The 25,328-nt window shown below is 39.4% G+C and overlaps 1 protein-coding gene across 2 annotated transcripts in view; it reads right to left on the bottom strand.

The window, feature by feature from the left end:
* Window positions 1–304: 304 nt before the first annotated feature.
* Window positions 305–25,328, bottom strand: part of KLHL24 (kelch like family member 24) — a 27,502-nt gene continuing 2,478 nt past the window's right edge. Inside the window, exons 1-7 of one of the 2 annotated variants that reach the window (XM_019542933.1) lie at window positions 21,159–21,512; window positions 16,774–17,760; window positions 12,750–12,934; window positions 11,415–11,533; window positions 10,268–10,456; window positions 9,589–9,777; window positions 305–7,016 (exon numbers count right to left, since the gene is read on the bottom strand). In XM_019542933.1, the coding sequence (XP_019398478.1) occupies window positions 6,816–7,016; window positions 9,589–9,777; window positions 10,268–10,456; window positions 11,415–11,533; window positions 12,750–12,934; window positions 16,774–17,693 (1,803 nt within the window). In that variant the 5' untranslated portion in view covers window positions 17,694–17,760; window positions 21,159–21,512 and the 3' untranslated portion in view covers window positions 305–6,815. Of the gene's footprint in view, window positions 7,017–9,588; window positions 9,778–10,267; window positions 10,457–11,414; window positions 11,534–12,749; window positions 12,935–16,773; window positions 17,761–21,158; window positions 21,513–25,328 lie in introns of those variants that run through there. The other variant, XM_019542934.1, reaches the window with a different exon arrangement.

Here is a 25,328-nt window from a genome sequence, read left to right as displayed (position 1 = left end):
CCATAGAATGTGGATGGGATATAAACTTGCATTGACCCTTCCCTGTGCACCTTTTCTCCCTCCAATTTAGCTGTGAGCATGAATGAGCAGGTTAAAACCAACAGGGAAAACCATCTTGTTTGGGGGAGAGAACAAAGGATGGATTCAGAAGTGGGCAGGAATGACCAAACTAAACCATTTGGTGGCGGGGGGGGGAGCATGCGGGACAGGGACCCCAAAAAACTCAGCAAGATTTTAGCAGACTCCCCAACCACCCTCTTTCTGCCAATTTTTCTGTGGCCTAAACACAACACGCAATAATATCTGAAAGACAAGTGTTTATTAGATTCATTGAACTTAAAAAAACAAAACAAAACAAAAAAAACTTTTAAAGAATTATGCAAGAAATACATTTAAATATAACAGGTACATAATATGTTATTGAAATGTTGTGCTATAGTACAAAAAAAATTGTCCCACTGTCCAAACAGAACTGAGGATTTAAAAAACTGGCTTTATGCAAATTAATGTGCTGAGTCTGGTACATAAGTGGTCTGCACTTCTGTTCATGTTTCATTTCTGTACCAGTTTGTTCCTGAAAGAGAGATTAACTCTTGGTGGAACTTTTAAAACCATTTCATTTTCTGTAAATACATAATCATGTCAGTATGAAGATTAGCAGATGTATTCCCTTTCCTTTATTAAGTAATTTAAAAGTTCCTATGGGAGTGCAATGAAGGAAAATAGACCTGTGGGCCAAGTGTTCACTGTTGTACATTATATTCAAGTCTCTTGGTCTCACTTACTGCTGTTCTGCATTGTACTATTGCTTCAGATTATGTATTCTAGGAAAACAAAATAAAATCTGTTGTCCTAAAGCTATTTCTGACAGATGTGTCAGACTGTCCTGAACTATAATACACGCTATTAGCAAACAAACAACAAAAAAAGGTTTATTATACACATTAAGGACAGCTGGTTAACAAAACTAAAAAATCTCTCATGTCAGAGGCAGTTCTGGAAAAGAGAAAAATTGGGAATGGGGGGAAGGGAGAGAACTTCTCACCACATAATTGATTTTGCCTGACTAAATCCTCCCATCACTTTTAAGTCAGAAGTATGCACATTCTGCATCAATGGATTTAAACATTTATTTTAATTAACAAGTGTAGAAGTTACTTTAGTTGATCAGGATTTTACTGTTGTTGGCAGCACGACTGACCTTCACAAAATATGAGAATCCAGCAGGAATGATCCAATCTCATATTGAGAACAAGTTAAAGAATTGCAAAAACATCTGTGCCTTGAATGCTAAAAATATTCTTTTCTTTGGAACCAGAGATACCAAGCAAGTTGCAACTATATATTGGTTTTCATTACTTAAATATAGCTAACATGCTACATACAAAAGCTTTACATATTTATAACTGATCAGACATGCTTCTAAAAAATGGTCAGAAAATTATGCACACACAAAAGCAGCTACATATAAATGAATAAATTAAAAGGATCAACTGAAGCATTATGAGAGCGCTTGTTACAAGAGCACTCTCTGAAGGTAACATAACGAATGGATATATGCTGCTAAGTTATATTACATGGACGCTTGTGCACAAATAAATCTCAGTTATTTGTAACTGCTGGCAAGTATTGCCAGCATCTCCGAACTGTGGTTGTGACTTATAAATCCAGCCTTGGGGAATGGATGGGAGGTTGGTTACTACTCTTTTTGCTATAGTTCTCATTGAACCTACATGTTCAAACAATAAAAATATAACCAGATTTTTAGTAAGTCTACCTCAAGTCTTGACTTATAGCATGCAAGTTTTCTTTAATACATTCTTACATGTGTGAAAAATCATTGTTTGGCCCCATACCAAATATCAAGTTTCTGCTTGAAATTCTATACCACCTAGCAGACTCCTTTTCAGTACTCAGGACTCAGACTTTTACACCAAAGTTCCTTGGTACTTCATTTGTACCTTCTTGTATTCAAAAGGGTCTAAGTTCAAATGAAAACATCTGCTTTGCTTCTGAACCATCAAGCCTGGCAAGTTTCATAATCTTCTTGAATGGGCTATTGCCATCTTCAGCAGCAGAGAAAACCAGAGGAGTCTTATCCAAATTGGGCAAGCAGGAAAACTGAACCTTTGTTTTTCCTTAGCTGTATCACTAGAAAGATTTTTTTTTCTTAAAGTATATCAATAAATACATCTTCTTCTCTTAAGCTGAACATGATCAGATGCCAAACATGAAATCTTTTTGTCAAATATACCTCAACAGCTGGAATAATGAGTGTCTCAAAGATATCAGTTACAGCAACCTTGACAACCAAACAAATGCAATGCATTTGGAATGGAATTTAATATGTAATACTTTTTCCACTTCCCATTTTGTTTCTTTCTGTTTATTTTCTTTGGAAAAAAAATAAGTTTATAAGTCCATTGCCTCCATGTTTGGGTCAAGAGCAATGAAGGTCTCCCCTAGGCCCTCCCAAAAAATACATACACACCATGTTGTATAAGGGATCTTAAATAGCAGGAAACTGATTACTTCTTGTGTCCTTACAACTCACCACTTCAGAGACGGGATGACCTGAGCAACCATAGAATATCCAACTGCATTTCATGGAAGACATCCTAACAATCATCAACATTCTCAGTTCAAGCAGACAGGTCCAAAGCACCTTTGAACTTCTCCTCTATCCAGGTAAACACTTCCACCCCTCCCTGCCACCCCCTTTGCCAACCTTTCCCTAAAACCTGAATGCTGAAAATCCCACAGAGTCCTGAATAGATGAAAACAGAAGGAGTCCATACCAGTATCACCTGAGTAAAAGATACCTGTCCACCATGCAGTGAGAATATTAAAGCAATTCTGGATGCTGACTGTATTGGTGCAGGAGTCAAAAATAAAAATACACAGAAGTCCCACTGGTCACTGATAAGAAAACACAGTGCTTAATCCTTGAAGTGTACAGCAGGCATGCCCTGCTGATGAACTATCTGAGGGTATAAATGGAGAAAGTTCTAAAAGTTCTTTAGACATCTGGGGGAGGTGGGAAAACCTACCAAAAATGAATTGCCTAGTAGTGTCTACAGGCAATTAACATGCCCATGACTGAAAAGCTGATGGCACTCATGATACATGTAAAAGCAGCAGACTGTAGATTCCACTAAGATGCTATACTCAAATTTGGATGGAACATTCTTGATAGGCAATTTTAATTCAAGTACCAAATATCCAGATTCAGGTGAACGGAGTGAAAGCTTATGGACATTAAAAACAAAGAATATACTTAATCTATAAACTTCCTTCAAAGATGAATGCTTAACAAGTTATTACATCATTTTGTTAGCAAAATATTAGACAAACTGAGTGATTTCCTAGGCGGGTGGAAAAGCTTGAAAAGAATGGCTACTCTGAAGTATATCCTTGATATCATTACCTGATGCTAGCACATTTATTATTCATCACGGACATTCTTTGATTATGCTAGAAGGCACTTCAGTATTTTCTCTCAGATTAGCAAAAAGAAAAACAAACAGAATCTACTTTTTTATTGGAGCATGCAAGCTACAATCAAAAGTAGAAACCTTAATCTTTTAATTCTTTTGCCCCCAAATGAAATGCCTTGGAGGAAAAAAAAGACTCAAGAACAGGGATCATTAATAAAACTCAACCCCTCTAAAAAAAAGAAAGAAAAAAGTTACATTCTCTGTATGCCAAAAGAAATCAACTAATTTTCTTCTATAAATTAAAAAATATTAACAGAATGGGTCATAACTGCAACTATATATACTGAGTCCAAAGCAAAGTATGTTGAGTGTTTACTTAAGAAATTACTGCATAAATAGCATTGCCATTTTAGTTAAATCACAACGCTGTTCCATTATTGCTACAGGTGTATGGAACTGCATTAAAAATGGTCTTTTACATACAAGCTACTCTGTATATTGGTACAGTAAGCAACTACTTAGGAGTTATTATGTAACACTAACAAGATATATACTGAAAGGACAAAATACTAGATTGAATGTTCAGAATCATAAAAAGCAATGAGTTGTGTTTACAGGGGTGCAATACAATCTTAAATGTAAATTAGAAGTTATTTCCATACAAACAACATTTCTAAATGCTTACAAAATAAACACATTTCAGCTTACTATAAGGACTAATAGTAAAAAAACCCACCAAGAATTTATCAATACGTAATAGGCATAGTAGGAAAGAAATCTCTCTTTTCAAAAACTCCGAACAGATGCTTCTAACACATTTAGATTTTCACTTACAATGATTTTTCATGCACAAGTTATTTACCATATTAGTGAACAACAGTTCCTGTGCAATTATCACTGCTGTCAACGGACCTTATTCACGTGTGCTGGTATTACCTTTTTAAAAAGTCAGGCTTGGTGAACAGGGACCAAAGAAATATAGGAAAGGGCAAAATTTACACAATTCCTGCCCCTTCCTCCACTTTTCTAAACTACTGAATTGTTTCCCATTTAGGACCATGGTGGCACCCATGCTCAGCAACTGATTCGCTAGTTACTAATTCACTGATTCATCAGTTCTCTTTTTGAACTGGGTCAAAGAATCAGCCTCCACAACATCCTGTGGCAATGAGTTCTACAAGTTAGTTAAACTGTGTGAAAAAGTACCTACTCATTATCCAATAGCTTCACTTTATTATTTATGATCTCTCAAAGTACTAGAACTAGAGGATATAAATCCCCATTTGCTCTCTCTTTACTATTTAACATTTTGAGATCTACATCATGTTCCACATCAAGCTACTCTTTTCTACACTAAAATAAATCCTAGTCTATTTAGTTTCCTCTCATATGCATGTGTTTGTTTCCATCCTCCACAAAGCAAAGGTTTAAATTGCTAAATCTCATGGGACCTGTTGCAGACCAGAGTTGTTCTTGCACAGACCACATGCTTTTCTCTGCTAGCTCATGATGGCAGAATTGTTCTTATAGAGAGGAAGAGAATTGTTCTTATAGAGGACACAATGAGGAAGAGTGTCATGAGAGTACTGATCTCCACCTTTTTGGTGATCATTGGGAACTGGTGCACAAGCAGCCCCTTCCACATGCAAATCCTCAATTGTTACTTGACATTTCATGAACCTGTTCCCCAACTCTGCAAAGTTTATAGTGTGAGAAATATGTCCAGATATACAAGCAGGAATGGGAGGAAGAAATTTAGCAAGAGTTAACTGAAAAGCACTGAGCCAAAATATGGGGCAATACTTTGAAAGTCACTAAGGCTCAAAAATTAAATTAGGGTACAAAACAGAAGTTGTATCTATTCTAGGAGAAAGCCATTTTAAATCAGAGGACAAAGTGAACTATTCAGATATCCATGTCCACTGCCCTAGGACAACCACTAAAAAGGTTCACAACATAAGAAGTGCTTACTGTTTGTCCCAGAGCATTACAAAATATGTCTGAACGGTTGTCCCAGGACTCTATCAACTGCATCAGTGGCAGAAAGGCAGCAGTGCATTCAGCTGCTCATTAAACCCTGATAGGAAGGGCAGCATGTATGCATTACATTTTGGGATTCTTCTGTTCTGTGACGAAAAAGGCACAACTTGTGCCAGGACAAATGCGATATTTGTCCTTAGCCTTAGTGAAACATGCTATGTGAAAGTTTTCATGTGGCTAAATGGATGGGTTCTTTGGCAACAGTCTGGAGAAATAGCTATTCTAGAGTTATGCAAAAAACTTAACCATTCTGAGAGAAGAAGGGGAGAAATGATTGTCTGAAAAAGACCCAAAATATAGTTAGCAAGTACACCCGACCTTTGCATAATGGGATACCCCAAAGCCCAGTTTATAAAAGCTATGGAGTTAGGCCTGTAGCCCCTGATTCTATCACCAGATAGTTTATATGATGGAAACTGGAGAGATGAAGTACCCCTCAACTACTGGTCCCTATTCACTGAGCAGCTGAAGAGTACCTTGCGTTAGTAAAAGAAAAATTAAACTAGGAACCATCAGATTTCATCTGTACAATTAAGGGAAAATACAGAATTGCTTCACAAATATAGGTACACACCCTGGATTATTAGTTTCTCAATATGTATATTGTCCTGTATTTGTAGGACTTCAAATAAATTCTTAGCAACCTATGATTAAGGTCCATAGTGATAAGGAAGCAAGAGCTATCGCAATATTTTGCAGTAGCTCAGCAAACAAACTTACATCTTGGTTCTCCATCATCCAGTAACAAAGAATAATATTTCTCAAGGATTTTACACATTTTTTTCCTATAAAGCACTAAGTTAAAAAAAAAAGTCCCGAGTAGTGGGTGATCCTGAAATATCATCATCATTTTGGTAAGGCAAGCAATTTGTTTTGTAAAAAGAATGTAGTACTTATCAAATCAGAATGATATGCACACTTTACAATTAAATAATTCTTTGAAGGTTTACATGATTAAATGGTTTCTATTAATAGATTGCAAATGCAGACATCATTCCTTACAACCACAAATATTTGTGAAGGCACTTTCCCAACAACATATCCAGCACCGTAAATTATCGATTAAACAGAAAGTGGTACAATCTAAAATTAATACAATATTTAACACTGCTGTCAGACCAAAATGCAGAGCAGAAATGACTGCATTGTAGTTATTACATAGTTTTTTTTTTCCTTTTAAGCATTAATTGATTAAATTTATGCATGTGTTTAATCTCCTTCTCAAGAGGCACCAGGAATTTATTTTCCCATGATCTTTAAGGAAAGGTCAGTTTCCTGTTTTAATAATCTTTAAAAATCTTGTCTTGCATCAGGTCACTGGAATCTTTCACACAATCTTTACAGTTTAAAGCCCTTTTCATTATATCTATGAATTGTCACACAGCCATGATATGATACTGGCCTGGGCATGGCTGCTACTCCTGTGATAATGCCCGTTGCAGGATCATAACAGAGAATGGTGTCTGTGGCTTCTCCATTTTCTCGTCTTCCACCAAGGATATAGATTTTGCCATTACATACAGACATGCCACAATTTTCCTGTTTACCAAATATACAAACAGATACATGACTATTAAAAAATACTCAAAACAAACAAAAGACCAAAACACAAACCTGAAGCTCTAGTCAAATTTGGTATAGCATTTTGACTACCATACAAGGCAGCAGTTCTCAGCTGGGATGCTATGAGAACATGTCAAGTGTGCTGTGATGCTGGAACTGCCACCTTCACTGAAGTACGAAACTACTCAGCACAACTCAGTTTTCAAGGGTTGCAGACCTTAACTGAGAAGTGGCTGCAGCAGAAAGGACACCTTTCTGCATTACATTAAATAGACAAGTGTGCCATTTCTGCTGCTGCTTTTCCTGGTTTGGCTCTGACGTACTTCCTGAAAACAGAGGCACACAGAGCAGTTTGGCCTGGTGGCAGCGGCATTTATCTCCAGGCTGTTACTGCTACCACAGGGTGAAACTGTCCCAAATAAACATGAATAGGAACAGGAAGGAGAACATAAGAGAACAGCAGTAGAAAATGAAGGGGGGAAAAAAGGAGAGAAAAAAAATTATGAAACCAACAACAGAGTAAATATGAGATTAAAAAAGGGGGATGCTAGGTCTAAATGAAGTTACTTTAAAAAAAAAAATAAAGATGGAAAGAGGATGTGAGCAAAGAAATACTAAGATGTATTAAGAGGAAGAGATGGAAGAAAGGAAAAAAGGGGAGACAGGAGCAAATCTCTTTTAGGACAAGTCAACTGCTTTACTTTGTAGTACTGCATGAACAGGTTTAAATTTTGTAATATATCCATCTATCAATAGATATATAAATGTATCTCTATACAACTATAGTTGTATGTCATCTTCTAAAAATAAACTTCAACGTGTGTGAGACAGACAGACAAACAGGCAGAAGTGTGAAGCTTTGGTAGCCGATTCGATCCAGAGATTTGGCTCAATTTCGCAGCCGAATCTCCAAATCTGCACCAAAAAAAAAATTGGAAGACTCATTAATTTCTCCAAATCGAATTGGAGGCCTCAGAATAGATTCAGAGAGATTTGGCCATAGACTGTACAGACAGGCACTAGACAGCATGGGCAGGAGCAGCCAGATGAGCCCTGGCTTGACAGCAGCCCTGGGAGAAGCCACAGTTTGTCCAGCTGCTCATCCGGCTGCCCCCCCCGCTGGGGTGAGGCAGCGTGGACAGCCCCAGGAGTAGCTGCGGGGGCTGGGAGAATGAATAGGGGCTTTTCCCCAGCTGCTGGTTCGATCCCCTAGCTCCCAATCATTCCCCCAGCTACCATAGCTTCTCCCAGGGCTGCCGGCTCAAGCTCCTCATCTGGTTGCTCCCCCGCCGGGGAGAGGCAGGCAGTGCTGGCAGCCCCAGAAGATGCCGTGAGGGCTGGAAGGAATGACTGGGGAGCTGAGGGAATGATCGGGAGCTGGGGGAAATAACAGGGGCTCCCCCCCAGCTCCTAGTTCGACTGCCCAGCTCCTGGTTCGATCCCCCTGGACCCTGTAGCTTCTCTCGGGGCTGCCAGCTCAAGCCAGGGCTTGTCCTGCTGCTCCTGTCAGTACTGCCTGCCTGTGCAGTGTAACACCAAATAAGATTCAGTGCTGAATATCTTCGGATTTGGCCGAATTGAAAAAAAAAAAAAAATCTGGATAGTGATTCGAATCCAAATCTGAAGAGCGAATACTTTCTGCTTTGCACAGGCCTAATATTTATATATCTATCTATGTAAAATCTCTTAAATACACACACACACAAGCTTATTTCTAGAAGATGACATACAACTATAGTTTACCCAGGAAGGAGGCATACACATAAAATACTACCTGGAGGGCTCAATCACAGATTGCTGGGATGTTGCTTTCTGCTGTTTTACGCTATACTTTGCCCTTATGTGCAAAGATTAGCTCTGAGCTTTGTTTAAAAAACAAACAAACAAACAACAAACACAAAACACTTCAACATTTTGTCATTTCTAAAAATGTACATTAATAATTGGTAGAAATCTGTGTTTTAACCAAATAAAAGTAACTCAATAGAGCTGGGAATAAATCCACATTTGGATATGTTAATTATTCCTACCCAAGCTTGTTTCCAAATCACTTTTTCTATTTATGTTGTATAAACCAGCAAGTAGAGCCAGAATAACTGAATATGAATAATTAAACTGAACAGGATTAAACTCTGCACTCATTTCTTACAGTTTCTAAATCAAAGATAATATATACCATATGGTTCTGCTTATAAGTTAGCTGCACATTTTCAGGTTCAAGGTTAGGGAAAAACATTTTTCCCAGGAATACAAATTGGTACTACAAATAAAGACTCTGACTTGCTACTGCCACTACAAAATGAAAAGAACCCAAAAAAAGTTAAAAAAAAAAAAAAGGACTGAAAGAATTCTAACTTTGGGAGGGGAGAGGGGGTTATTGCAAGTAGAACAGTCAAGCGTGCTGAGATCCCATTGCAGGAAGACCTCAGGTATAAATCAAATTTTTTTTATTCTTTTGGAGAAGGGAAAAAGTAGACTCGTAAACAGAATAATATGGTATATTTTTCGACATCTCCAAAGATTTTTTTTTTTTTAAAGTATTTGTTACCTGTCTGCTGAATGTGTTCTGTACGTGCATCCAATAATCCTCAACTGGATCATAGCAGTATATTGCCTTGGTAAGCCCTCCGGCAACATAGATCAAATTGTTTAGAGATACAGCTGTTATGCATCTCTTTGCAATTGGGATAGTTGCACGGAGCAACCAAGAATTGGTATCAGGATCGTAGGACTGAACCTGAAAGCAAGTAAAACATATTTTAAGTTTAACTTAATTACAAAGAAATCAACTACAGGTTGAAATACATATACGTTATGATTCAAGGAAATTAAAAGTATCAACAACATCTAGCTGGATGTCCCACGAAGTGAAGAACATGCCTGACAAAAAATAGAAAGTTGCTCTGCATCTGCAATATTAAAACAAACAGAACCATTAAACAGTAATAGATTACACCCTGGAAAGTTATTTACCCATGAATATTGTTTGATCAAGAATTCTCATCAACTATTAGTGCATGAAGTCAAAGATGCTACAACTATGACAAACTGTGTGAACAGTGCACCCGTATTTTATTAAGCAGTTTTTCCTATTCTGAGTAATATAGTCAATATTCACAGAATAGAATAAGTCAGAAGATTTATAACCCAGCAAGACAAAAAACACTTACATTTTTATCAGTGTTATTAACATTTCCTTCCTCTTTTCTTGTATATGGTTAACTGACCTTGTCAGAGCAGGTATTGTCATCAGGACCGCCACCAATCACGAATAACTTGCCCACACAGCTGGCCACTGCTGGAGAACTCACAGCTTCCTTCAGTGGAGCCACCTCTGTCCATCGATTAGAAAATGAATCATAACATTCTACACTGCTGAGTCGGCTTTGCCCATCATAGCCTCCAACTACATATACCTGCGTAAGACAGCGAGAAACTATCATCATTTTGTACCAATTTCCAGTTTTTCCTTAAGAAGGAAATTTAAACTCATACAAAATGTCAGAAACTTAAGATTCTCATCTGTTGCACAAGTGAAAGCCTATTATTCTCAGAAAATTTCTTCACAGGAGAAAAGAAATACCATCTATAAAATTCTGATGTTAAGAATCCTGGGGGACCATCTATGTATTGGTATGTGCCAGATTAAGGAGACAAAACAAACATCCAGCATACTACAAATCCAGTTCATTAATGTTCTGCAGTTCTCTTCACTTGCTACTAACAAACTATATTCAGAAATAAAAAAGAAACTCCTTCCAGATTAACCTTTTTTTTAACTCCTTCCCTTCTGAAGGGACATTCTTTCCTCTGGGTCACGTTCTTTACTTGACTGCTTATCACATCACTTACCTTTCATGAACCAGACATACAGATTTGTCATCTTCTACACGCCAACATATCTACCTTCTTTCCTCAATTTGTTTTCCCTAACTTAATCCCTAGCTGAAGCAGCTGCTGTCCTCTATAAAGCCACATATTCAAATCACATTTTATATATGAAAGCTTAGGACTGCAGAACCTAGTCATTGAATATATGTAGGATAATAACGGAAGCCTTCAGAAATATAGCAAGCACAGTTTCTGTAAACTGCTTTATATTTTGATTTAGATCTTCAATATACAGAATATTAAATAAAAAAGCCCTGGGATGATACTGACAAGGTCGCTATCAATTTGGTTAAGCAACTGCAAAAGTTAAGAACGTGAGCATAAAGTAGGTATTGGGCACCTCTTAATATACAGATTTCTTTTTGAAAACATACACCTATATTTAAGCCATTCAAATGACCTATGATTTGTTTGTACCCATGGACTGCACTTCTTTTAGATTTGAACGCTCAGGGAGGGGGAAAAAAAAAAAGTTTCTCTTACTTTACCAAGAAGGACAGCCATTTTGTGTCTCCATCTGCCTTTATTTAGGGAGGCAACTCTGATCCAAATGTTAAGCTGAGAGTTATAAATCCAGACATCCCGGCTGTTTATTCTTCCACCTTTTTAAACAAAGCAAAGAATACAAAACAAAAATCAATGAGTCTTTGCTTAAGGTAGTTATTAAAGAACTGCTAAAAACTCTGCCATGCTCCACTATAGCAGACCATGGAAAATATTATAGCTTATACATCTAATATAGGTTTATGTGCACAAAATTTAAGGCTCTCAAAAGTCCATCGAATTGCCTAAAACTTCTAAAATGTTCCTAATCAATGTGAAGATAACAGTAAATACCGTTAAGTGAAACTGAATGATGAGGAGTGCTGTTTTATCCTGCAAAACATTCAAAATAAGTATGCTGAACAAATAAATATTAAGTATATGCAGCTTTTTGTAGCAAAATATTTTTTGAGGTTGAGTGATGTTTTATTGACATTTTCTCACACTCCAGTTTTTTTCTCATACCCTTTGAGCTCAAATTGCATGAGTGAACACCAGTTTTAAAGATTTGTGTACTATGAAGCATATACCTCATGCTGACTGTTTCCCTCTTTGAGCATGCATCTATCCTCTCAGTTCCACTGACTGTTCAAATGAAAAAAATATGATACACTTAAAAGACAGTCACTTTGAGCAAACAAAGATAATAGATAGGTAGAGATCATTTAGTTAATAAGTATACCACCACAGATTCACATGACAGGCACAGATCCAACTTACTATCTATTCTAAGGGCCTGAACTAGTGAGGTCAATAGAAGATACAGGTGCTCAGCACATCCAGCTCCAACTGAAGCGTCTCCATTTTATACTCTTGGCACTGAAACAGGCTTTATCAGTTTTCACACTGGAATATGCGATATCATTTAAAAGCCAAATTCTTAATTTGTGCAGAAGGGGACGTACTAGGTTGTGGAGTTGTACTTTAGTTCATAAAGTCATTTAGCTATGTTAAATAAGACCTCTGCATCACCTTAAACTCAGATAATGCCTTGGCTACAGCTATAAATGACTACTCACTGAAAACAAAAAAGGGAGGAAAACATACGGGTCACTGTAAAAATATAGCCAAGGAGTCATGGTCAACATTTCTGGAGAAACAGATTAGCTAATCAATATAAAGGTTAGGGATATAGATCATGAAGTCTGCATTTCAGCAGTTTCTGAAAGTTCAAAGAGCAAAAGAACTGTAAAATGTTGTGCCAAGACTATGGAGTACCCTTGAAAAGAAAAAGGAAGAAGAAAGAGTTCTTAAAGTTCCTGGCACTATATTTACCTGAAACTAGGATATCATTCCGCAGAGCACATACTGCATATTCAGACTTCGTAAATTCTGGGAGTTTAGCCAGAGATTTCCACTCTCCTGTCACAGGATCATAGCATTCAGTATATGGCAGATTAAAACCCCCAACTCGTTCGCAGCCTCCAACTACAACTATTACTTCAGAATAACCAGTTGATCTAGGAGTGAAAACAGAAAACCAATGCAGATGTTTAAGTTATATAGGAGGCAATATTCTTGTGAAAAAACAAAGTTGGGAAAGACACAGGGTTAAAAAATAAAAATTATTATTTAGTGGGTGCATCTACACGTGATATTAATGCACCTGAATAAACTCTAGCACAGTTCACACCAGAATCAGCTGCTTCTGGGTACAGTGTCTTCATGTCACCCAGGACCATAGCAATTTGAGCTGGGGTGGTCCTGGGCACGTAAAGATACTGCACTTGGGAGCAGCTGACCTGGCTGGGGCACAAGGATGCTACAGCATATGGCTAGCCAACAGGCAACCCCTGCACTGTAGCACCCTTGTGCCCCATCCAGCCCCAATCACAGTCTACATGTGCATTTGAGTGCATGCAAGTACTCCACCTTAAGATAATACTAGAGGTGTTAGAAGAACAAGATTTCTTTTAGCCTCAAGTTATCTGTTTCTTAGTGTCACCTCCCCCAGGCAAATCCAAGTACATTCATGGAAGATATGTACAAACAAGGAAGCTTGGATACTGATTTTTTTTCCCTAAATGAGAATCAAGACCTTCAGTCTAATGTTAATCTTGTAGTCCAAGACTGTTAATCAACAGTTGAAAAGAACACAAAGAAGTGAGCCAAATAAAAAAATGCTCCTTGTGAGAGTGAGGTGGTAGCTCATGGAATGAAGTACCATGAGAAACAGATACAGAAGGACTAGAAGATGCAAAGCAAAATGGTCCACAAAGTGAAAAAGATGGAGGGCCACATTATTAGTGTATCATTAGATCTAATGCATTCAAAGAACAATTTACAAATACTTGTCTATTACAGGAAATTATGCAGCTCTTCTCAACAACTAAAGGAAGAGTATCACACAGTACACGCCAACAAATACTTGGATGGACACAATTCCTTCCATTAGTGCAAAACGATCCCATTAAAAATAGTTTCTGAAAAAAAAGATATTCTGAAAGCTTTTTAAAAAAAGGAAACAAAAGAAAAAAACCCTGATTTTGTCCATCAAAGAACCTACCATACCTGAGTGCTGTATAAATAATGCTAACCAGATATACAGTAGTGAAATAAAAAAAAAAAAAAAGTATTTTTAAAATGGAGCTGAGAAGTTAAAATGTTTAAGACAGTCTGAAGATACTCCAGGTATACAGTATGAAATGCAAGTTTTGAGTATGGATGTCTGTATACAAACCAATCTTGGATAAGAACTCCACTACAACAACATAACCACTAGATGCCACTATAAAACTTAATGCAGCTGTTCAGCTTCAAGATGCTAGTGCAACTGAATCTTACCAACTTTTAAGAGACAGCTTGAGTAACTCCTATATCCCCATGAGTAGGAAATTGATACTGAACTTCATGATCCCTTTTACATTCCTCTAACATTCTTAAAGTTCTAAGAAACTACTGGAAAGCCAACTTTTCAACAAGAATCAGCAGGTTTTCACATACTGCCTCATGAGAGCTTGCAGTTTGAGACCCTGGCACTGAAAGAGTCTATGAAGAATTTCTTCTGTTACAAAGATGAGAGCGGAATGAAAGGCTGGAGGACTAGCAATGGGACAACAGCTTGCCATCCATTTCTCTCTCCGAGGAAACTTTTAGAAGTTGTTAAAAAAGGAAAGGCTCTTTGGGCAGTGATTAGATAGCACCCAAGTGTTACAAAGAACAAAGCAACATAATTCCAAAGTCAAAACGACTGTCTACACAAGAAGTGTACCAGTTGACTTAAATCCATGAGTCTAAAAAAAGTTTAAAAAACATTAACTAACATGGTTTAAACCAGGGCTTTTTAACCTCTGAGGAATGTACCCTTTCTGGTGAGTATCCCTTCTGGACTGCACCCCCTTCCAGACAGGGGACGGGGATCGTGCTGACAGCCAGCCAGATGTGAAGCTGGCAGCAGCAGAGTGGTAAATGGCAGCGGCAGGGGTGGGGCAGTGGCACTTGATGTCAGCGCAGAGCAGGGAGCTTGAAAGTGGCAACTGCCGCTGCCATTCACCATTCTGCACCACTGCTGCACGCTGCTTTCTTGCGCCACCATGCATATCCCCTGGGGCTATCCCAAGTACCCCTGGGAGTACATGTATCCTTGGTTGACAACTCCTGGTTTAAACCAATTAACTTGTGTTTATACAAGGCTACTACCAGAAAGATATTTCACAAAATTGACCAAAACATACCACAGCATTATTTTCTCTAAGTAGAGAGGCACCGATAAAAGATTTTTTGGGTCAATACCAATGGCCAATTATTAACAAGCCATAGTGGCCGATACCAATTCAATTGCTGATATGTATTCCAGCAGCTTAAAAATCAGCATCCAGCTGGTAAGTCTGTTGTGGGGGGTAAGGAAGGGGTATGGGGGGAGGGGGGGATAAAGGCCCCTCCAGAGGGAGAGTGGTTGCCACTGTGGGCTGGAGATGGGGTAGCACTGGGCTCTTCCATGGTGGTGGGGGGGAGGGCTTCAACCATGGCTGTGCTCAGGGCAGCTGCACTGGGGTAGGGAGGAGCTATGGAGAGGGTACTACAGGCACCCCAGAATTTAACAAAGCCCACCTGGAGCCCTACCTCAGTGTTGCCACTGTCTGCTCCAAGCACATCCCTGGCCCAGCTCCTCTCCCCTCTCCCCCACCAGGAAGAGCCTGACGCTACCCTTGGCCTCAGCCTGCAGCAGCAGCAGCAGCCCACCCTCACCCTGCACACAGATCCGGGAGGCACATGCCCCACAATGCTCCCCTGGAGATACATGCAGCAGCGAGATCTGCCCCTCCCACCCTGCACCCCCTGTCTCCATCCCACACTCCACCCCAGCTGTGCAGCACCTGCCCCAGCCCCAACTCCACTCTCTCACTGCATGGGACTCAATTTGTACCCCCATGCTCATTCCCTGTTTCTACCTCTTCCCCCTCCCTCAACAGACTTATCAGCTGGACACTGCTCTCCAAGCTGCCAGGCTGGCCGCATGCATGCTGTGGCTGCGCACATGCACATGCATTTAATCCGTAATGTTATCAGCCACATCAGCTAAAAAAAGCCGATTGCTGATAATGTCAATTTTCCTTTTATCAGTGCCGACATGATATGGACCAATTTATTGGTGCACCTCTACCTGTAAGCCCTACCAATAACATGTTTCATATTTTCTAGTAACAAAATTCTAGTAGACATTCCTATTTGTATTATGGAATAGTAAGTTAAAATGTTTCTGGGTTTTACAAATATTTTACAATACAGAAGACTAAAATATTTTAATGGCACTATTTTATTATTTACTTTGTATATTTACAATTTAATTTCTAGCTCTGTTTTATCATTCTATAATGATTATCAACAAACTGGTTACATTTTTGATACAACACACAGGATTTTTTAAGGATTCACTGTTGGCCTAAATACACTATCTAAAAAATTCTGTTTAACATCCTTCATACCAAATATTATACTTATGTCACTTTACAGTAATTATAAGGAAAAAAAATGGGTTAGTGGGCAGAGTGTAATGCACAAGAGTTAGTCACTGCTGGCATATGGCTTTACCAAACATGCAGAAGGTACTTATAAGTTCATTTAGTAAACTACTACACATCTGAATAAGAGAACTGACATTAGTAGTCCCATTTAATTTCAAATAGAAAGACTCATAAGTAAAGTTATGTGTGTGAATAACTGACTCAATTGACCTGATTATATAAGTAAACTTAGGATACATATTACACATCCATTATATAAAAATAAACACAAGTCTGGATATCAAACTACTTTTTTCTACAGCGTATAAGAAAAATAGGAAAACATAGCTCCTCACCTGCGTGGCCTAGTTCTTGGGGACATCATTTCATTACCAAGTATATGGTATCTCCTTGCTTCGTGCAGCAGCTGATAACACTCTGGAGAATTCTGAATCAGTTGGTCTACTTCCACAGTCTGAACAAAGTAGTTAGGGTGTAATAAAGGGAGTCTCACATGTGTCAGAAGTTCATGTAACACTGGCCTTCGCAGCTCAACCGCACGGTAAACCCAGCGCATGACTGCTTCAAATACCATCTCTTCTTTACCGATCACCAGTTCATCACTGCAAATATAGTCAATAAGCTCATCTTTCCCAAGCTCAAGAAATTCTTCATGTTGAGACACATCCTCAAATGTCTGCAGTGCAAAGGTCCTGCATTTGGTAAACAGTGTCTTGAGTGAGTGCGTATCAGCAAACCGCTGGATTCCCAGGCAGTTACAAGGGTCCAGTTGCTCCTCCAAAAACTTGGCACAGGCATCACGCAGAACACTAATCTGAAAGAGACTTGATGTTTCAAAGAGGTACTGCACATTTTCTGTAGTGATTTTCACCTTTCCAGTGTACACATATTGCAGAAAGCAATCCATTGCTTCAGCAAAAATGCCATTGATCTCAACCAACATCTCTCTGCTTTCCCTATGATCATTGCAAAACATAGCTCTGAAGTAGCTACTGCAGGCTGAAAGAACAGCTCGATGGCAGGGAAACTCTCTCCCTTCCACACAGATAATCACATCTGTGAACAAGCGGCTGTCACGAAACTCATTGAAGATCTGGAGTATGCTTTCAGCATGGGATGATCCTGAAGAGAAGTCAAAGAACTCAGGGCCCGATAAGGACTTGGGGTCCATTTCAAAAACTTTCCGCTTGGATGCAGGGGAATCACGGATCCCACTATCCTCTCTATTCAGTCTGCGTCCCAGTATTAGTACCATTGTTACATCAATTGGTTATAGAATCATTGAGAAAAGATCACCGAGTATCTTCTTTGCAGTGCTAAAGCTAGAAGAATTAAAAACATTTCAGTATGCAACAGCTTAACAAATGTAAGAGTTTTTTCCTTTTAATATGTTTTATCACCATTGCCCAATCATTCTAAAAATTTGTGTAAATTAACTATAAGTGTTTTCTAGAGGAAACAGCATATTATTTGCATACAGGGTGTTACATTTTGCAGGTCAGCAGAATACCCTAACACAGATCACCACCTCTGTGCAATGGGCTGAAGTCAGGCAGAAGTTAGTTACTAAAAAGTACCTCCCTGCTCTAAACTGGTTCAGAAAGGAATAGCCTCCGGTAGGTAACAACCTATTACTTTGAGATACTAACATTGTTGCATCGGACAAAGCTCTTGCATATGAAAGGCTGCGCCTCTTTGAACCAGTTAGTTTCACGTGCATGTCTACACATGCATTAATGTGAATCAGTTAATGAACATTAAATCTAGTACTTCTGGGCAATTTTACACGTGCTGAGGGTGTGGGAGAGCTGCTCTAATTAAAGCGCCACCATGTCTCCATGGGTGTTTCCATGCTTGAAAGTGGTGGTGGGGGCACTTGAACTGAAACTTGTTTCTAATGAGACAGTGGAGGCTGCTGGAGCGCAGCGATTGCCACATCCCAGCAGACTCAATTAAACGGAGTCTGCTCTGATGTGCTGGCATTCCAACGTGCCAGAGCAGCCTCTACACTTGTGTACAGGCATCCTCCATTGTGAGGTATCAAGAAAACGTACATTAACTAAAGAGCACAGTTTTAGTGATGCTTTAATGCACATTAAAATAAGGTAATGCACATTAAAGCACACATGTAGATGCATCCTTAGGTGCCACCCTACCCTACCACCTTCTACACAATATTCTATTGTAATGCATATATCCATGGGAAGAGTTAAAGATGCTGAGCAGAACAATATTGCATATCCAGACCTTTAATCAAATAGCAACTTTATTACTGTATTAACACAATGGTGAGATCAACTGGAATTTCCCTGAATAAAGATGCCAAATTTTTATCCATTAGTCTTTTCCAATTTAACTACCTCTTACTGCTGCTTTTGGAATACCAAGAAAGTGCAACATACAACTAATTCAAGGTTAAAAAAAGACACTGACATTTTAAAAAAAGTTTAAATTAAAAAAGGCATATAGAACACTAATATGCAAATGCATTTTTGCAAAAATAGTTAAATGTAATGCAAGAGTCTGACATGGGTATTGCAGAAATAAAAGCACCAAACACAGGATTATCCTTATTTGTGAGAACTCCGTTAACCAAATAGATGCTAATAATCTGTATCTAGAAGCAAATCATGGGCTAGAAGAGAATTTCCCTTTTCTAACAGCAATTATCTTCCATCTGTAATTTATAAACAAAGATTACAGTCAATCTCTACTTGTTATCTATTACATAGAAAAATATTCTTTTAACATTCAGAAGTTAGAAAATGCCAGAATTAAAGGTGCCCGTGAACAAAATGCTACTAATTTTGCATGCCATACTCTACTGACATGCAAAATTAGTACTATTTTGTAAAATAAAAGGCCTTTAGGCACAGTTCAGTTTCACACATCCATTGACTCCTAAACTTAATCATATGTTGAATTAAAACGGTAGAAAAATATCATGAGGCAGCATTCCTACGCTGGTAACAACAACAAAAATATATAAATAGATCTAATATACATCATTCTAAATGTTTAAATATAATCTTAAGAGTTTAGAAAGTGTGCTGAATTTAAATTTTAAACAACTCGTGCAAAAGATTTTTTCCCAAAAAACTTTCCGGAGGGAGAAAGTTTTGTCTCATTCTCCACCTACAGACTCAGTAAATGTTATTTCAAACAGCCATTTTATTTCCTGACTAGCCAGAACTTTCAGGGCTGCATATTACCAGACCAATGTCTGGCTACATCATTGCTTAATATAGAACATAATGAACCACACTTTTTTAAACAAGGCTTTATAAAGCACCATCTTGACAAACCACAGAACCAAAAAGACTGTACTGTATAGGTTTCCTCACTCAGCAAAAAGAGAAAAAAGCATTTAAAAACCACTTCCATCATACTCCTACTTCATTCTATAGAGTAACTCAATTTTCCTGCACAATTTAATGAAATCCTTTATAAGTTATATGAGGTACAGCATTACTTTTAAATAGCTCATATCAAGATCACAAAATACTCTTTTTTTCTTTTTTTTTTAATTTTGGGCTGAAACACAGACTGCCTCTTCAGTTACTGCCTGAAGAATTGCATTGCATTGAATATAATATTTTAACTAAAACATGCCAAAAGCAACCAGCTAGTATGGGGTCACTGAATATTCTATTTTATACCTTTATAGTCCATCTAATTTATTTTGCAATAATTTTACTCTGTAATAGTAACTCCTGACCTTATAAACACACACATGTATAGATAGATGTGTTATAAATAAATGAAAAAAATGAATGAACGAATAAATAAGTTAGATTCACCAGTTCAACTCCTACTGCCACTAACACTGAGCTCTCCTCAGCAAAGTCCTGTACTATTCAGCATGAGAAACCAAGGCAGAACAGGTGCTTACATCAAACATAAAAAGGGAAATGCAAGTGTTAATATACAAATATAAACCCTAATGACCCAATTCTAAGCTCACCAATGTAAATAAGAATAATTTCACCAAGGTTAGTGAAGTTAAACCAACATGAACTAGCATGAAATCAGATTACCTTAGGGTACAGCGTGACAGGTCAAAACCATACTCACCTTACTACGCTTAACTGTCTTATTAGCTTCCATGGAATTATTCATAAAAGTAAAACAAGAATTATGGTCATCACTATTTAATAATTATAAGCTTAAAAAATGTAATATATAGTGCAATTAATACTATCATACTTATTACTCATTGAAATCAAAATGCCCTTAAACTGCATATACAGACTACCTGCTTTTTGAGATAAGCATATACAAGGATACCCCCCCAAAAAAAAACAAAAAACCAGCAGTCAAGTAATAAAATAATAGTAATTTATACATCTTCATCAAATGTTTATGTAACACTGTTGCGTTGTCCTCATACCCATGACAGTGCAAGGGCATAAGAAAAAGATTTGAAGTGAGGTAATAATCTTTTATTGAAGTAACTGGTGCCATTAGGAGAGAAAAAGAAACCCAGCTTTTTTGACTTCAAGAGACATTCATCAGGACTGGAAAAGCAGCAGTCACAGTCTAACCTGCAAAGATTGAATCAATTCAGACTTTGGCTTTTTGAATGTCTGTACTAAGGAGGCAAGTGGAAAAATCTACCAAAGGGCAGAATTTCTTGTACAGAGTAGCAGTAGTCAGGGTGGCCCATACATCTCTAAACTGATATTACAGAATAGACAATTTGGCCAGAGCCCTTACTTACATGAGCAGTACCACTGAAGTTACTGGATTCCTTGCATAACAGCTGACAAAACATGGCCCTAAAATTGGCACAAAGTAGATTTGCTGATTTTGTAAACGAACAACAAAAAGATCTTAGTTCTCTATTTACAAGTCTTGAAATCCTTTTGTAAAATTGAATGCCCCTGATCCTGCAATGAATCATGTATAGCAGACCTCTGAACTAGACAAGACTCACAGGTCGAAAAATGGCTCTTGCATTTTCCTGAAGTCTGCACTGTCTATGCCACAGCAATGCCTCCCAAACTGTTGATGCCTGGGTCACACTTTTTTTTCTGGATTAAATTTAGCAGCATTCTTCACTATTACACCCAAAAGAGGGCGGGGGGGGGGAGTGGAAGGGGTGCGTCTCCATATGTTAGTCTGTGTGTGTATATATTTTGCATGGATTTATGCTATGGTGCCTAAGCTTTTGGCCCCAGGGGCCAGAGGAGCAGTTTCAGGTTGGTCCACAGACCGGATCCAGTCCATGGACCTAATCCTGCCATGCAGAGTCAACCCAGCCAGGGCTTGACCCTACCACACAGGGCTTGGAAATTTGGTGAATGAGTAGCAGGGACAGCATTAATTGCCACCGGTCCCCCACTGCCAATTTTCCAGATCTGTGGGGAGCTCTGCAGACCAGATCTAATACTAATTAAAGTATAATACTTCACAGCACATTTCTGCTGCTCCCATAGCACGCTAATGTGCCACAGCACACCTTTTGATAATCACTGACCTATAGGCTTTTCCACACTATAGAAGTTTTGCCAGTATACTTAAACCAGCAAACCAAGAGTGCAGATGCAACTTATGCTAGCACAAAAGCCTGCATTCGTTCTCTAAGAAAAAATAGTTACATGCCAATACAACTGTATATAAATTTGAACTTTTGTAAATAAATAAATGTTATTAAAAAGAATTCACACTTAATGACACCACTATATAAAAGTTTCCATCACAGCGACCTAAGCCTCATCTTCACGGGGTAAGGGGTAGAGAGACAGTGTCTTTAAGAACATTCATCAGCACGTAGTAAATAAAGCACATGCACACGTGTGCCCACACCCTCCCCCTCTCCATACCGTTTTTCCTTGTGGGATGCATCAGAGCTCTGGAATACATCACCAAGTGTGTACTGACCTACTAGCACAGGGTTGGGTAATTATTTGGGCCAGAGGGCCACTTAGGGAGAGGGCCACAACAGGGTGTTTTGGCAAGTTGTTGTGGGCTGGATCAGTGCTCCCCTTGGCCCCACCCCACCAACACTCCTTAAGTGGCTCTGTCTCAGGGCCAGGCACTGAGCTCTCATCTTCCAAGGATCTCAGCCCTGGGGGCTCCAATGGAGACTGGTCTAGGACCCATGCAGGCAGGTCGTACTGGGATGGGCAGATGGGATGGGGCCACAGGTTGGTGGGGAGCAACATCTGGGAGTAAGGTGGGTGGGCAGGGCTGGGATCACAGGGTGGTGACAATGTGGTGCCGAAGTCTGGGGCAGACCTGCGATCTGCTCCTGGCACGTTCCTACCTACAGGACCAGCACCTGTCACAGAGACATGCAGCAGATTGTAGCTCTCTGCCCCTGTCACCGCTCTGTGATCCTGGCCCCAGGCCTGGCCCCACCCATCTCCCCTGCTCCCAGACGTTCCTCCCTGCCCACTCACAGCCTCATCCCACCACCCAGCTTGCGCAGGCCCTGGGTTGCTCTCCATGAAGACCCCATCGGCCCACTCTATCTAGTGCTCCAAGGGGGCATACAGGGTAAAGAGGCCAGGGTGCTCAGTTCCAGAAGTGGAGACTGGCAGTAGCAGCTGGAAGGAGATGGAAATCAAGTCCAGCCACCATGCCTCCCCATCAGCAGGCACACACACCACAGCTCAGGCTGCCCTGCCAAAGGACCCACCACAGGCCGGATAAAACCCCTTGGTGAACCGGATGTGGCCCTCAGTCCTAACACCACACCTTAAGACATGCTCTATGGCAGGGGCAGGCAAAGATTTTTGGCCAGAGTGCTGAAAAAACCACAATGTCTACCTTGTAAGGTGCCGGAGGTAGCACTGAACACCCCCGCCCACCACAGCTTGAGCCCACAGAGCCCTCCGCCCACTTCCCCCCCACTTCCTGCCCAGCCCCCGCCCTCCTAAGGGCCCAACCAGGCTGGCTTGCCCACAGCACCTCCCCGCACTGCCCAGACCCTGCCCCGACTGCCGGGCCCCAGCATTCAGCACCTCAGTACTGCCCCGGGTGGGACAGGGTATCTGCCTACCTGGGCCCAGGGCTCTGCCATCCACTGGAAACTTCCTGGGCAGCAACCCTGCACAGTACCTGCCCTGGCTCCAGCCCTGTTCATCTGTGGCTCCCTCTGGGGGCCAGCCAGGCTGCAGTGCACAGCCTGGGAGCAAGGGGTGGGGGCAGCAGAACACAGACACTGGTGCCCATGTTCCTCTGGCTCCGCCCCGGTTCCTGCCACGGCGCTGGGACTTGTGGCTGCATGGGAGAGCCCAGAGCAGCAACTTAAAAAACAAACAAACAATTTCTTTGTGTGCCAGGAAAAATGTCTCCACGTGCCACTAATGGTACGCGTGCTGGGGGTTGCCGACCCCTGCTCTATGGTTACACAGCAGCAGGAACATTGTTATCTTGATCAGGCTTCTACTGCAACACAGAAAAATAAAGGCTAGAACAACCCAGTATGTTTACCTACTAAATATAAATTTATTCCACATATGATTAATCATTGTATTGGCAATTAGAACGTGCATATCCAGCAACTGTGGTCTCATGTGTGATTAGTCATCCTATGATTAGCAACTGGCAAAACTTGTTTCTTCTAGTCTAACTTTCTGGTCAGGGCAGGATTGTTTCTCACAATTAAGATGCCTAGAAAGGAGGAAAAATAGGTTTGTCTCCCCAACTTTTCTGATATAACTCAAGTCACTAAATACAAAGCAAGACGTGCTTTTTCAAGCATTTTCTTTTTCAGCTCATTATTTTACATGCTCTTGAAGCCTTTAAGGTAGCTAAAGAACTAGTGAGATGCTGACATCCTACAGATGGGGAAGTGACAGGAGCAGATTTATTTTGAGTATATTAAATATTTTTGGTTATATTTTATCTTAAGTGATTAATATTTTGTTTAAAGTATAACTTTGTTAAAGATTCAACAACCAATCAAGATGAGAGCGTACATCATAAATATCCTTGAAATGTAGTATTCCAGCAAAACAAGAAATAATTAGCCTATGACTTTACAAGCAGAAAATAAAACCCCACATGCAAACAAGATCTATTAGATGACCATTTAGCATAAGAAAGGCAAAGAACGGCAGATATAAATATTTTTTTTAAATTGGGTATGTCATCATTAAAACTATCCAGAGTGAACCTTAGAAGCTACTTAGATTCCCTTCCACAATGTCACGTTAATATTGCTAATGCGTTTCTTATAAGCATTGTAGATTCACTAAATTGACCTGAAAACTTGCTAGGTTTACCAGTGACCTATTATAACTTTCCAAAGCAAAACATACTAACCAAGTGACTTGCAATATTCAATCCACTCCCAGTGCTTCAGCTAAATGAGATTTCCTTATTTCAATTTTAATATCAGTTGACAAGTGTTGAGTGTGCAAGAATGACTGAGTTTAAGCATATGTTTATACACTTCAATATTTCCTTTGTTACTACGAATTCCATAAAAACAAGGAAGTAGAAAAAAAAAGACAAAATACCACATTTAGGTTGTAAGAACAACAGAAAAAAGCCAGGAAACTTAAGGTTCATACTTGTCTTTAGCCTGCACTGTTGACTTTTCCTGTTTACAGTGACTTGCACCACACATGGATTTGGACAAATCCAAGCTACAGGCTTTTGTTTGATTGCATCACAGCCTTAAGGTTATTTAAATATAGATTTTTGCATATGTTACAACAGGTGCTGATTGATCAGGTACCATCAGGAGGATTCCATATATACATTTTGAGCCTAGAGGGCTAACTGTATATTAGCAGAATCCTGATCTAAAAGGTTTCAACCTGGCCTACACCCTCCCCCCCCCTTATTCACACAAAGGAATAAAACCTCAAAAGGTTAGGTACTACAAAAGGCTGCAGCATACAACTTAATTCTGTTGCTCTTACTCAGAGAAAGG

The sequence above is a fragment of the Crocodylus porosus genome, unplaced genomic scaffold (genome assembly GCF_001723895.1).
Source record: "Crocodylus porosus isolate Cpor-Errol unplaced genomic scaffold, CroPor_comp1, whole genome shotgun sequence".
NCBI lineage: Eukaryota > Metazoa > Chordata > Crocodylia > Crocodylidae > Crocodylus > Crocodylus porosus.
This window is presented reverse-complemented; position numbering and strand designations above follow the sequence as displayed.